At 42.3% G+C, this 12047-nt stretch overlaps 1 protein-coding gene across 3 annotated transcripts in view; it reads left to right on the top strand.

Moving 5' to 3' along the window:
• KCNH7 (potassium voltage-gated channel subfamily H member 7) overlaps positions 1 to 2985 on the top strand; it is a 257068-nt gene extending 254083 nt beyond the window's left edge. For all 3 annotated transcript variants that reach the window (XM_088661043.1, XM_088661039.1, XM_035132633.3), the window contains 2 exons: positions 536 to 725; positions 1840 to 2985. In XM_088661043.1, the coding sequence (XP_088517169.1) occupies positions 536 to 725; positions 1840 to 2109 (460 nt within the window). In that variant the 3' untranslated portion in view covers positions 2110 to 2985. The remainder of the gene's footprint in view (positions 1 to 535; positions 726 to 1839) is intronic.
• The last annotated feature ends 9062 nt before the right edge of the window (positions 2986 to 12047 follow it).

Raw genomic sequence — 12047 nt, forward strand, 5'->3', positions numbered from 1 at the left:
TGCAATCTGCTCTGTTGCGGGCTGTCATGCATACTACCTCCCGCCCAAAGAAGATATGTTAGCTATCTTCAAATATCTTGAGGGCTTTCACTTGGAGGATGGAGCAAGATTGTTTTCTCCTGGTCCACAGGCTAGGACCCGGACCAATGGATTCAAATTACAAGAAAGGAGGAGGTTTCCAACTAAACATCAGGAAGAACTTGCTGGCAGTAAGATGTGTCCGACAGTGGAAAAGACTCCCTTGGAGGTTTTAAAGCAGAGTTTGGATGACCGTCCGTCATGCATGATGTAGCTGAGATTCCTGCATTGCAGGGGGTGGACTAGATGGCCCTTGGTGTCCCTTCTAACTCCACACTGCTGTGATTGTGTAAAAGAAAATTACTAGCCATAGAGTGCCAAAAGAAAATTCTTCCCCTGTTAATTCTTGTTCACAAGTATTAAGTAAAGTTAGTGCAAGTTGTGGCTTGTTCTTTCTTGACAAAACTGTGTCATCCCTACTACAAAAATACTTACCGATTTCTTGTTACTTTCCCAGGCTTGAATCCCAAATGACTTCTGACATTCAAACCATCCTACAGCTGCTGCAGAGACAATCGGCACTTGTTCCACCTGCCTATAGCATGGTGGCCACTGGGGCAGATTACCAGAGGCCAGCTGTCCGAATAGTGCAAAGTCTTCACCCCATAGCATCTATTAAAACGGACAGAAGCTTCAGTCCTTCGCAGGTATGCATACAGGTAGAGATACGTCAGTGGCTTCCTGTGGTTTATTAGGCTGTGTCCTTTCATGGGCAAGAATACACGTCATCAGATGCATCCATATGCAAGCATGAGAAAAGCCCTGTTGGGTGAGATCAGGGGTCCTTCTCTAGGCCAGCATCCTGTTACCCACAATGGCCAACCTATGGGATACCTATGGGAGCCCCACAAACGGGATCCGAGAGCTGCAGCCCTCTGCCACAGTTGTTCCCATCAGAGGCACAGTGCCTCTGATGCAGCGTAACAGTCACTAGGACCGTTAGCTATTGAGAACATTGTCCCTGTGAATTTATCTGCATCTATTAGACAAGCTACTGCCTATGAAGGTAGGGGTGTTTATTTGTGTATGTATACATCTTACAATAATGCCAGAGACCCAATTTCAGACCCTCCAAGTGTCCCTATTTTCAGGGACACTGTCCCAGATTTACAGAAGCCATCCCGGTTTCTGATTTGATCCCCTTTTTCTTAGGACATCCCTATTTTCATCAGAGAAATGTTGGAGGGTATGGAGTTATGTGACCCCCCCCCCCGAGCCAATGAGATAAGTAACTATACAACCTTTAGAAGACACCTGAAGGCAGCCCTGTATAGGGAAGTTTTTAAATGTTTAATGTTTTATTATGTTTTATATAAAATAAAAAAAAATTCCTTCCAGCATCACCTTAGAGACCAAATAAGTTTGTCATTGGTATGAGCTTTCATGTGCATGCACACAAGAAGTGTGCATGCATACAAAAGCTCATACCAATGACAAACTTAGTTGGTCTCTAAGGTGCTGCTGGAAGGAATTTTTTTATTTTGTTTCGACTACGTCAGACCAACACGGCTACCTACCTGTAAATAGAACTATGTTTTATATGTGTCGGAAGCTGCCCAGAGTGGGCGGGGCAAGCCAGTCAGATGGGCAGGGTATAGTTGATAAATTTGTTAGCATTATTATAAATTAGGACGGCCTAATTTTCATCAGAGAAGTGTTGGAGGGTATGCAGTTTTCACAGAGAGACTTTCAGGTTTTCATTAGAAATGGACTCTTAAAAATGCTTTCTGACCCTGCTGTTGTTTGCTTCCGTTTTCTCAGTGTCCTGAATTTCTAGACCTCGAAAAATCAAAACTGAAATCCAAAGAATCTCTCTCGAGCGGAGTGCATCTTAACACAGCCTCAGAAGACAACCTGGCATCATTTCTGGAACAGGAGCATGCCCAGTCTTTAGAGCTGCCCCAACAACATCATCGTAAGGCTTACCTCCACCAAATCAGACACCCATCCTTGCCAGATTCATCTCTAAGCACTGTAGGAATCTTGGGTCTCTATAGGCATGTTTCTGATCCTGGTCTTCCTGGGAAATAACCCTTTTATACTCTTACATCACCTAAAATGTAAGTGCTTTTAATGGCTGGGTTTCCCCCCCTTTTTTATTTTGTATTTATATCCTCTATACTTGACTCAGGGGCTGCAAGGATATACCATTATATGCAAAAGTACTGTATATTTTCCTAACTTTGTAGCTTGTAAGGTAAGGTTAACAAGTAACAATGTAAATATATAAATATATACATATATATATAAACAAACAAACAAACTGTATGTTCCAAATATAAAGTTGCCAGCATTCTCAAGGCACCTTATATTTTTTAATTTTTTAAAAAGCACCTTGCATGTTTGGAAATGATACTGGATCTGTTGCATGGAGACTACTATTTACTGTTTTCAATGAAACCCTATTTTACTGCGGATATGCCTTCAAAAAAAACAAAACAAAAAACACCCAATGATGATGGTCCACACAGAAATTACTCCCCCCCCCTTTTTTTTAGCTCCAGCAAAAATAAAAATAAAAATAAATCCAATTTACCTTTTGAAAATTATACAGTGGCTATTCCGGCACTGAACTTCTTTTTCCCCCCTTTTATAATCAACACAACCATACCATGGCTTGGATAAAAGACTACAGTAGCTAAGTCTTCTGAGTTTCGGAAGTCATTCATGTAACACACCATTAGCAAAAATAGGTGACTTTTAAAAACAAAACTGCTAGAGCAACTGAGCTGCACAGTGGAAAGCATCATTAAATACTTGCACCCCCATTAACTGAATGATGTCATTTAAAAAAAAAACTTATTTTCTCTTTATTAAAACCACCTATAAGCTGCCACCCTGCAAAAGGCAGTTAGCTGTCGAGAGACCCTCAAACATAATCAAATGCAATAAATATAATTTCTATATAACACAAAAGACTTTGTTCCTTTTTTTCAATGTGATGGGAATGTTTGGCTCCTTTTTATAATGGACATGGTTGCATTTTGAGAACTCTCTCTTAACTTTCTACACGCACCGGGGAGGAGGGGGTGAGAGAGACTGACCCAGTTGTGTTCTTACATTACCAGAAGGGTTTTCAATCATCAGGCACCTCTGTTAATGGGAGGAGGCGACCTGCAAATTTGCTCTTCCTCCTCCTGAAATCCCAATACCACCACTTCCCACCATGTTCTGGAGACTCCCTGAACTCTATGCAGCTGATTTTCGGGAAGTGTTGCTGGGAGGAGAAATTAGCAAAAATGGCCCCACTCTTCTTCCATTATTAGCAGATGCCTTCACTGGATGGAAAGTCTTTCCGTTGGCTGCAAGAGCACCAGTTGGGTTCTGCCCAATTAGATAAACCACTTCAACGTGGTTTTCCACCTGGGTTATTATTTAACCTTAGGGCATTCTCACACAATGGCACCAGAGTCGCCCATTCATATAAAACTCCTTACATGTTAAATTTGTTCCTTCCGGGTAGTGGAGCGCAATGGGTAGTCTCCATTGTAGCGCGGTACCCACACTGCGAGGGGTGGTCGCCATAGGGCTCAGTAGAGCCTTGGTTTTCTTCTGATCCTTGGCACACTCTCAAATGCAAGCATGCAAATGTAGAATAGGTAAAAGGTAATGTACCCCTGGACAGTTAAGTCCAGTCAAAGGCGACTATGGGGTTGCGGCGCTCATCTCACTTTCAGGCCGAGGGAGCCAGCATTTGTCCACAGACAGCTTTCCGGGTCATGTGGCGAGCATGACTAAATCGCTTCTGGAGCAACAGAACACCGTGATGATTGCACAGAAGCGCTGTTTGCCTCCCCGCCGCAGCGGTACCTATTTATCTACTTGCACTGGTATGCTTTCGAACTGCTAGGTGGGCAGGAGCTGGGACAGAGCAACAGGAGCTCACTCTGTTGCGGGGATTCGAATCGCCGACCTTCCAAACGACAAGCCGTGCTGTTATGGGAACCAGAAGGTCTATCCATACACTGCTGTGTCTCTGTCCACTCCCACCCTACCCTGCTTCTGAAGCAAGGCAGAGGTAGCGGGGAAAGAGAAACAGGCTGTATTGAACCCTATGGTGACCCATTCATTTTAAAAAAGCAGTATATCTGCACTAGGCCGTAAGTCTACCCAGTGTCCAAAGCTGACTCTACGAGAGTAAACTAATCAACGGTCCATAGGCATTAAATACAGTCTATACTGTATGTGCATAATGCCTTGTGAATACTTAAGATTTAATTTTATTAAAATACAACACTGCTTCAAACATTCTGTTTGTTTTAGAAGAGGACTGACCTTTCTCACTATGGTATTTGCCCAAGTCAAAACAGCCACGTGATTTCTTAAACTTAAACAAAAGCTTTAAGATGGGAATCTACCAAAAGTGTTGTGGTGTGGGGAGAACAGGAAAAGAAAAAGAAAATTGAGGGAGGCACCAACAGCAGCAAAAATGTAAAAAAGCAAGACCAAAATCTTGAAATTACTATTTAATAAAGGGATGGGGAATAATTGTTTAATAGAGGGGTGCTTCTTTTAAAGCAGCAGTGGGGGACCTTGGGCTGTTGCTGAACTACAATTCCCATCAGCCACAGCCAGCATGGCCAATTGTCAGGAATGATGATGCTCTAGTCTAGCAATATCTGAAAGGACATACATTCCCTCCATCCCTGATTTAATAGGAAATAGGACTGCATTGTAACAATCATACATGATCATGCGTAGCACTGCCAGGCTTTTCTGTTGGACATATACAGACATTCCTACATATATTCTGTAGATCAGGCATAGGCAACCTTGGCTCTCCAGATGTTTTGGAAATACAACTCCCATGATCCCTAGCTAACAGGACCAGTGGTCAGGGATCATGGGAGTTGTAGTTCCAAAACATCTGGAGAGCCAAGGTTGCCTATGCCTGCTGTAGATGAAAAGAACCAAACTGCTTTCGGAATTACCAGTTTAATAACAATGGTTATGTATAAAGCTTTGCATCATTTGTGTTTATGGGACACACTTATGGTGATGAATGCACATGCCTTTTGAGATCCACCAGGACTATGCCCGTCAAAAGCAATGCTTTGATTGCCATTCCTCTGGGGCACTTGGAAAGATCATCTGTGTGACAGGGAAATGTCACCATGAGGTGTCAACATCCCCCCCCCCGCTTTTTTGCGGTTCCTTCGTTTCATAAATGTGCTTCGGCGTGTGAAATCAAGTTCGGAGCTTATGAAGTGCAACAATAGGAAAGCTAATGTTGTATTTCACATGGCTGGTCTCAATTTCACAGATGGAGAGTACCTTTATCACCACAAAGGAATTACCTGTCAAAAGTGTGAACTCAGTCTGGGACAAAAGCAGCAAGTCACCCTAGATTCCTGAAAGAGCTTGACGAATGGACGTTTTGTTTACATATTCAAAAGTTACATTTGATTTTTTAAAAATGCTCGAAAACCTTTTAAGTAGGGTGTGGAACTTCAGGCCTCTAGGTCTCTATTGGATGCCTGGAACTCTTCCCCAGGCCATTCCCATTACCAGGCTGTGTCCTTGAACGTTTAAAATGTCCTCTTGCTTGCCCGGGCAGGTGGTGTAGAGGTGTATATGTAAGGTCTAATATTTGCATGGTGAGAAACTATGTCTACTGTTTCAATGGTAAGTCACATCTCTTTCTCTGCTTTTGCCTTTAGTCTCCACAACCACTGGCATGTGCCCCCCGCCCCAGACGGGGGGAGCTGAAAACATTCCCCACTCCACTTTTAATAGGGGGGATGCTTATTTCTTCATGTGCATTAATACAGCAGCCTGCCTCCCCCCCCCATCTCCAGTTTCTGTCAACATCAGCTGGCAGTTTGATTAAAATATGTACAGGAGATGATGTCACCTTCTTCCGCTGTGCTTGTCGCAAGCTTTATTCCATTATTTGAAAACAACAACCCTACTTCTCTCAAATTATGTGGTGCCACTCTTTTCCCTCTGTTGCAGTCTTGCATATTTTATCCGCTGGACTAGCAAGATGCTTCCCAAATGGTGCAAATATAGAAGCAGCCTTAACCCTAACCCTTTGTGCCTGCCCATTATTCCTTCAGGGCCTTACCTAACTCCCTCCTTCTTTCCCTGCTGGCTGGAGCTGGGGGGTTTGCAGTCCAAAATAGATAAAGGTCACCAGCTTCATGAAGGCTGCTCCATGTGTTTTCTTATCTCTGCCTCCTAGACTGAGGTCCTGCTCCTCCCCCCCCCCCCAGTGCTCCCTTTCAGTTTTAAGAGCCACAGGTTTGCCTGCATGCAACATTGTGTAAGGGGGGGAGAGGTCGGGTGGCCTGCTGGTTTTGATGTCACAAAGACATTCACAGTCTTAGGTAGGAACCTAGGAAAATGCCTTATACTGAGTCAGACCATTGCTCTATCCTTTTTTAAAAATTTTTTTTTATTATTTTCCCAAAGACAGAAAGAAAATAATCATAAATAAAACAATTCATCTGTTACATTTCAATTACTATTTAATACAGCTATTACTATACTAATCCCAACCTTCAAAACATACTAATGTTCTGCCGAACACAACTTCCTTCCTTCTCCACTCTTGGTTTTCAGATCTAGACCATTGCTCTATCCAGCTCTATCCATTGTCTGCAATAACTGGCAGTGGCTGTCCAGGGTTTCAGACAGTGGAGTTTTGCAATCTCAGCACTACCTAGAGTGTGTTCACATTATGGCCTTGTTTTTGCAGTTCATTTCTCCGATCTTTCCCCCCAGCTTCTTTAGTGCCAAATTCGTTCCAAGGGGGTGTTGAGGGGCAGGGATGTCTTTGCCCTGTGTAAAGGCTAGAGACAACTTAGGAACACCTTAAGGTTAGTGTGAAACCAGTTTGAGAAACAACACATTGAACCGTAGTGCCTTATAATAAAGCACAGGTTAAATATCCCTTTTGGATAACACTGTGTGAACATGGATTTAAAAACCTAGCACCAGAAACGCAGTGTGTGCGCAGTAAGTATCAGTGTGAACACAACCCTAATGATGCCGGAGGTTGAACCTGAGAATTTTTATTTAAAAAAGGAAGTGCTTTACCACTGAGCTACGCTCCTCCCTATCTCGCCGTGGCTTTCCTCTAGGAACAAGAACATTTGGGAGCTTTCTACACGGTAAAAGGTCACATGGTCTTTCAACCGCCTCCTACTGGTTTCTCTTCTCTCTCATCTTTTGAGTGGCAGCTCTCCATCCAGGCTTGGAAAGCAGTCCCAAGTAAGATGTCAGAGCCACAGGACTTATAGGAACACTATAGGGAGATATGCATTCTATTCATGCAGCCCAATGCATTGTCTTGCTGTGTTCAACTGGGCTTACTCCCCTGTAAGTGTGCACAGGGATTGTAGCTTTCAAACGCCTACTTTAATTAAAATCCCTATCTGTTTGCTCTGTACAATCCCCATTCTGTCATATAGAATGCCCCATGTGAATTAAGCACTCTTATGTGCTTAGTTTTTTATACAGCTTGGAATCAGCCCTCCAGTACTGATACATTTGAAAGGATAAAGCCCCATCAGCTGTGGCTCACTAGCTCGAAGAAAGGAAGGAAGGAAAGCCTATTAGTAGTCATGGATCAGCATAGCCCTGCTACAAGAGTTCAAAATTTGTTATACCGGTAATTGAATAGGTTTCTATGTGAAAACCAATGATTTTTGAAAGATCTATTTAACATATAACAAATCCCCACTGACACATAAAAATGCTTGCACTTCTGTCATTAAACTATCATTTCTAGTTATACTATATGCCTGTTGCAAAACAAATGGCTCTTTTACTTTATTCCTTGCATTCTTTTTTTTTAGGCCAGCTGTGCTTTCCCTTATATTCTCTGCTACATTGCCCCATCACTGGATCCTAAATGCACATGTTCCAAACATGTCAATGAGTAGGGTTGCCAGACTCAATAGAGGACAGGACTTCTGTGCCTTTAATTGCCCTGCTCTCTTTTGAGTCTGGAAACCTTAAAGAGAAACCAGCAGACCCTTTGTTCAATTTCCAAGCAAAGGGTCTGCTGGTTTCTCTTTAAGGTTTCCAGACTCAAAAGAGAGCAGGGCAATTAAAGACACAGAAGTCCTGTCCTCTATTGAGTCTGGCAACCCTATCAATGAGAACGCTCTCATTACTAACCAGCGAAACTCTGTTTAAGGCAGTAACGCTGAGATTCTTTAAGGAACTCGTTGACTCTCACCTAAGTTTATTGTGAGCCTATGCATTAAGGCGAAAGCCATTTCAGTCGCTGTGGTAAACACATGTGAACTTTCTTCTCTCTGTAAATTGAATTATTTACTCCTACTCGGTCCAAACTGAAAAGATGACACCTAAAATATTGGAATTGGGAACTGTCTTATAAGCAGAGATTAACCGTGAGATTCTGTGTCCACTCAGAAGTAATTCCCATTGAATTTATTGAGACTTATTCTCTGATCAATATGTGTAGGAAGTTTCAGCCTAAAAAAACTTGTTGATCTTATTAAAAGAAGGCTTGAGGAACAACAGTAGTATTCTGCAGATGAAAATGAGTTAGAGCACTTCAGAAACTTTAGGTACCTGCACTAACAGCTAGCAATGTAATGTTAGTACAATTAGGTTAAAGTCCACAAATCCATGTACACAGTAATAGTCTGTTCCAGAAATATCAGTTAAAACTGGTGGATGCTCACAGCCCAAAACTCAATGCATCAAAAATTCCCATCCTCCTATATGCAGATGACATGATCCTGCTCTCACGGACAAGAATTGTTTTAAAGCATCTGTTAAATGCCTCTATTGGCTATCTGTCCAGAATGAAAATGAGCATGAACTTCAATACAGTAAAAGCAAAATAATGGGTTTTCGGGAATTCTCGTAAGAGCTATAGTTGGCTTTTTGGTGGGAAACACATCCAGCAGGTATCCGAGTTCAACTATCTGGGGACCACTTTCCGTCACAGGCTCCGGTGGTCCTCGCACCTCGCAGTGGCGGTAAACACCCGTACGCTGTCTGTGCAGGCCATAATGTGCTTCTTTGGAACAAGAGGTAACCAACACATCTCTTCTATCTGCCCCTAAGGTTTTTAATGCCAAAGTTAGAACTCAGCTGCTCTATGGAATTCCAACCTGGAAGTCAGGGTTTACCCAGTCAGTGGAGCGAGTGCAGACAGCCTTTCTATTCAAGATTTTCGCTGTCCCATGCTGTGTACCTTATGCAACCTTATGTCTTGAAGGAGGCCAACATAAGCTAGAGACAGTTGCCTAGATGAGTTTTCTATTATGCTGGCTAAACATTTGCTTTTCAGCAGACAAAGACACTTTACTTAGCGAAGTTCTGTCAGACTCCTTCCCTTCCCTAGGACTACGACTGTTTTGTACAAAGATACGGCAACTTGGACTTTCAGAGGATCTCTTAGGTGCCGTGGCTTTCCCAATAGCCAAATCCATGTTAAAAACTAGGCTATGGGACAGGAACTAATTTCAGATGCGGAAAAAAACATGTTCCCCTTTTTATTTTCGACTTTCTTGGGCACAGGAATTTAACCCCAATTATTTACTATTTTTGTTTAACCCGCAAGAAAGAAGGGCTTTTTCACTGGCTAGGTTCAATTCTAATCCCTCTAACCTCCTCTGGGGTAGGTTCGTGGGGATGGCAGAAGGAGATAGGATCTGCCCATGTGATGCCCACCTGGTGGAAACTCTAGCTCACATGGTCCTCAATTGTAAAATGTATGATGATCTCTGCCAGCAATTCCTACAGTAGACCAACTATGTATTCCAATATGGAAACCGGAGACAGAGGTTATACGCTTCCTATTACAGGGGAGAGATCAGGAGCTCACCAAGACAGTAGCTAAATTCCTCTATTTGATCTTTTGCTGCCGAAGTTCATTACAGGACCCTGCCCTTGTTGGAGACCCACAGAGATGAGATTGTTGTCCGCTCTTCCCTTTGGCAAGTGACTGTACTGATGATATGGTGATGAAATCATACTGGCCTATTTACTTTGAATGTTTGTAAGTGATGCCAATAAAGGTTTTGATACTGATACTGAGAAATATCAGTTATAGAAGATGGAGCTCCAATATTATTGAATACTGAGGAAATTTAAGTCAAATTTAAGTTAAAGGAAAAGTGGGGCTATGTTTTTTGTGCCCCCAAACCAGCTGCAAACGAAAACAACAAATTGCCCCTCAAAACATGTTTTTAAATTATTTCAGCAATTTTTATTAGGTTCTCCTGAAATTTAGCCTATTTACAACACGGTGGTGGCATGCAGCCTGAGCCTTCTGTCTAAAGTTTAGATACAGATGCATCTGTAGAACTGAAGGGTTGCGTGGTTGCTGTTTTCTCTGAGCTTTAGTTGTGCCTCACTGAAGCAAGGAAGCGTTGGTTTGTTTATACCCACATTTGCATTTCTCCTCTCCAGCTATCAGGAGCAAGCCACCAGATGTTTGGCAGCATGGAGATAGGCCTGCTCAAATTGCCCTTGGAAGATTTTGCTTCTGCTAGTCATAGTGATTGCCACATATGGCAGTAGTTTAAAATGTTCTAGATGGCTTTGCTATTTTTTTTGTGTGTGTTTTTAATGCTCAAAGCCATTCATGATTTTAATTGAAAGAGATGCAAGTATCATGTCCGAGGTTAGACAAACAGGGGGTTTAGGGGAGAGGCAGGTCCATTGCAAATGTAGCACTGCAAACTCAATCTGTGCTCAGCCAATCCCCATTTCCCTGCCTTCTTGCAACGCTCCAGAAGGCAACACTGACATCCATGCCCTCCTTTTAATCTCATTTCTAGTTTTTCTCCCACCTGCCTTTGATTCTGGCTGCACTTACTGCTGGTCTTCCTGCTTCTGCCTCACTAGCCCCAATGGACACTAGCCACCTCTGGGGAGAGGGTATCTCACTTGCCTTCACTGGAGGGGTTGAGCCTCACTTATCCCAGTTATTACTTAAATGGTGGCCGGAGGATCAGTGAGCCTTGCAGTCACAGTCTGAACAGTGTCACCTCACTGACTTGCACCAACCCTTGGGCTTCAGTAATTTTCAGACATCTCAACCAGATCTCAATACTCCTTTCTATGGGTTAATTTTTAGAAATTAAATTGGACACCACTAGCTAGCCTTCCCAATCTTCCAGCTATGTGTTTCAGGTCCAACTACCTCCCGCCATTAAGACAGACTCCAGGATAATGAAGATGTGCAGGCTTGCAAAAAGAGTTTGCTTTTATGTGTATCATCCAAACATATCTATACCTTTAGATCTTTTTTCAGCTGTATGCACAATCGCTGGTTATTCATTTGTGATCCTACATTATTTTGGGACACTTGGCAGCAGTTGCTGCATCTAATTATTTTTTGTTACATCAGTTATGACATGCAAAGAGTACAGACTGATCTTCCCAAGTCATCCCTAATAGAACTGGCAATATGCAGTGTATGTAATCTGATAGATTCCTCTTAATCATTAAGGCAGCCTCACATATTTGCATGATCGAGGAAGTAGAAAATTTTGTGTACAGAGAAAAATAGCAGTGAGAAGTGTAAAACATAGGAATGTGGAATCTGTATCCTGTCAGCTGTTATTTAATACGTTTTCATGATCACTGCCCATACTGACTGGGGTTGGTGGGAGTTGGGATATTCCTAGTATAATGCTACCCTTCTACCAAAAAATCATTTTTGAAAGACTGGAAACATGCATGAACTCCACCTGTGTATGTAGCAAGAGAGATTTAAAGGAGTTGTACTACAACTTTTTCTTCGGAATTGTATAGCTGGTCTCGCACACTTCAAAGTTAAGAATCATCACAAAGTTATCTTCTCCCACCTACAACTGTCACCTACCATGCTGTGCTAATGCTTTCAACAAAATCAAAGTTTAATAAATAAATAAATAAATAAATAAATAAAAAAGATCTAGCATATCCTGCAACATTACTGTAGTGCTCAAGAACTGTATCATCTCAGATTTACACCGTCTTGGTATGAAAGAATA

This window comes from Zootoca vivipara, chromosome 1 (genome assembly GCF_965207765.1).
Source record: "Zootoca vivipara chromosome 1, rZooViv2.hap1.1, whole genome shotgun sequence".
Lineage (NCBI taxonomy): Eukaryota > Metazoa > Chordata > Lepidosauria > Squamata > Lacertidae > Zootoca > Zootoca vivipara.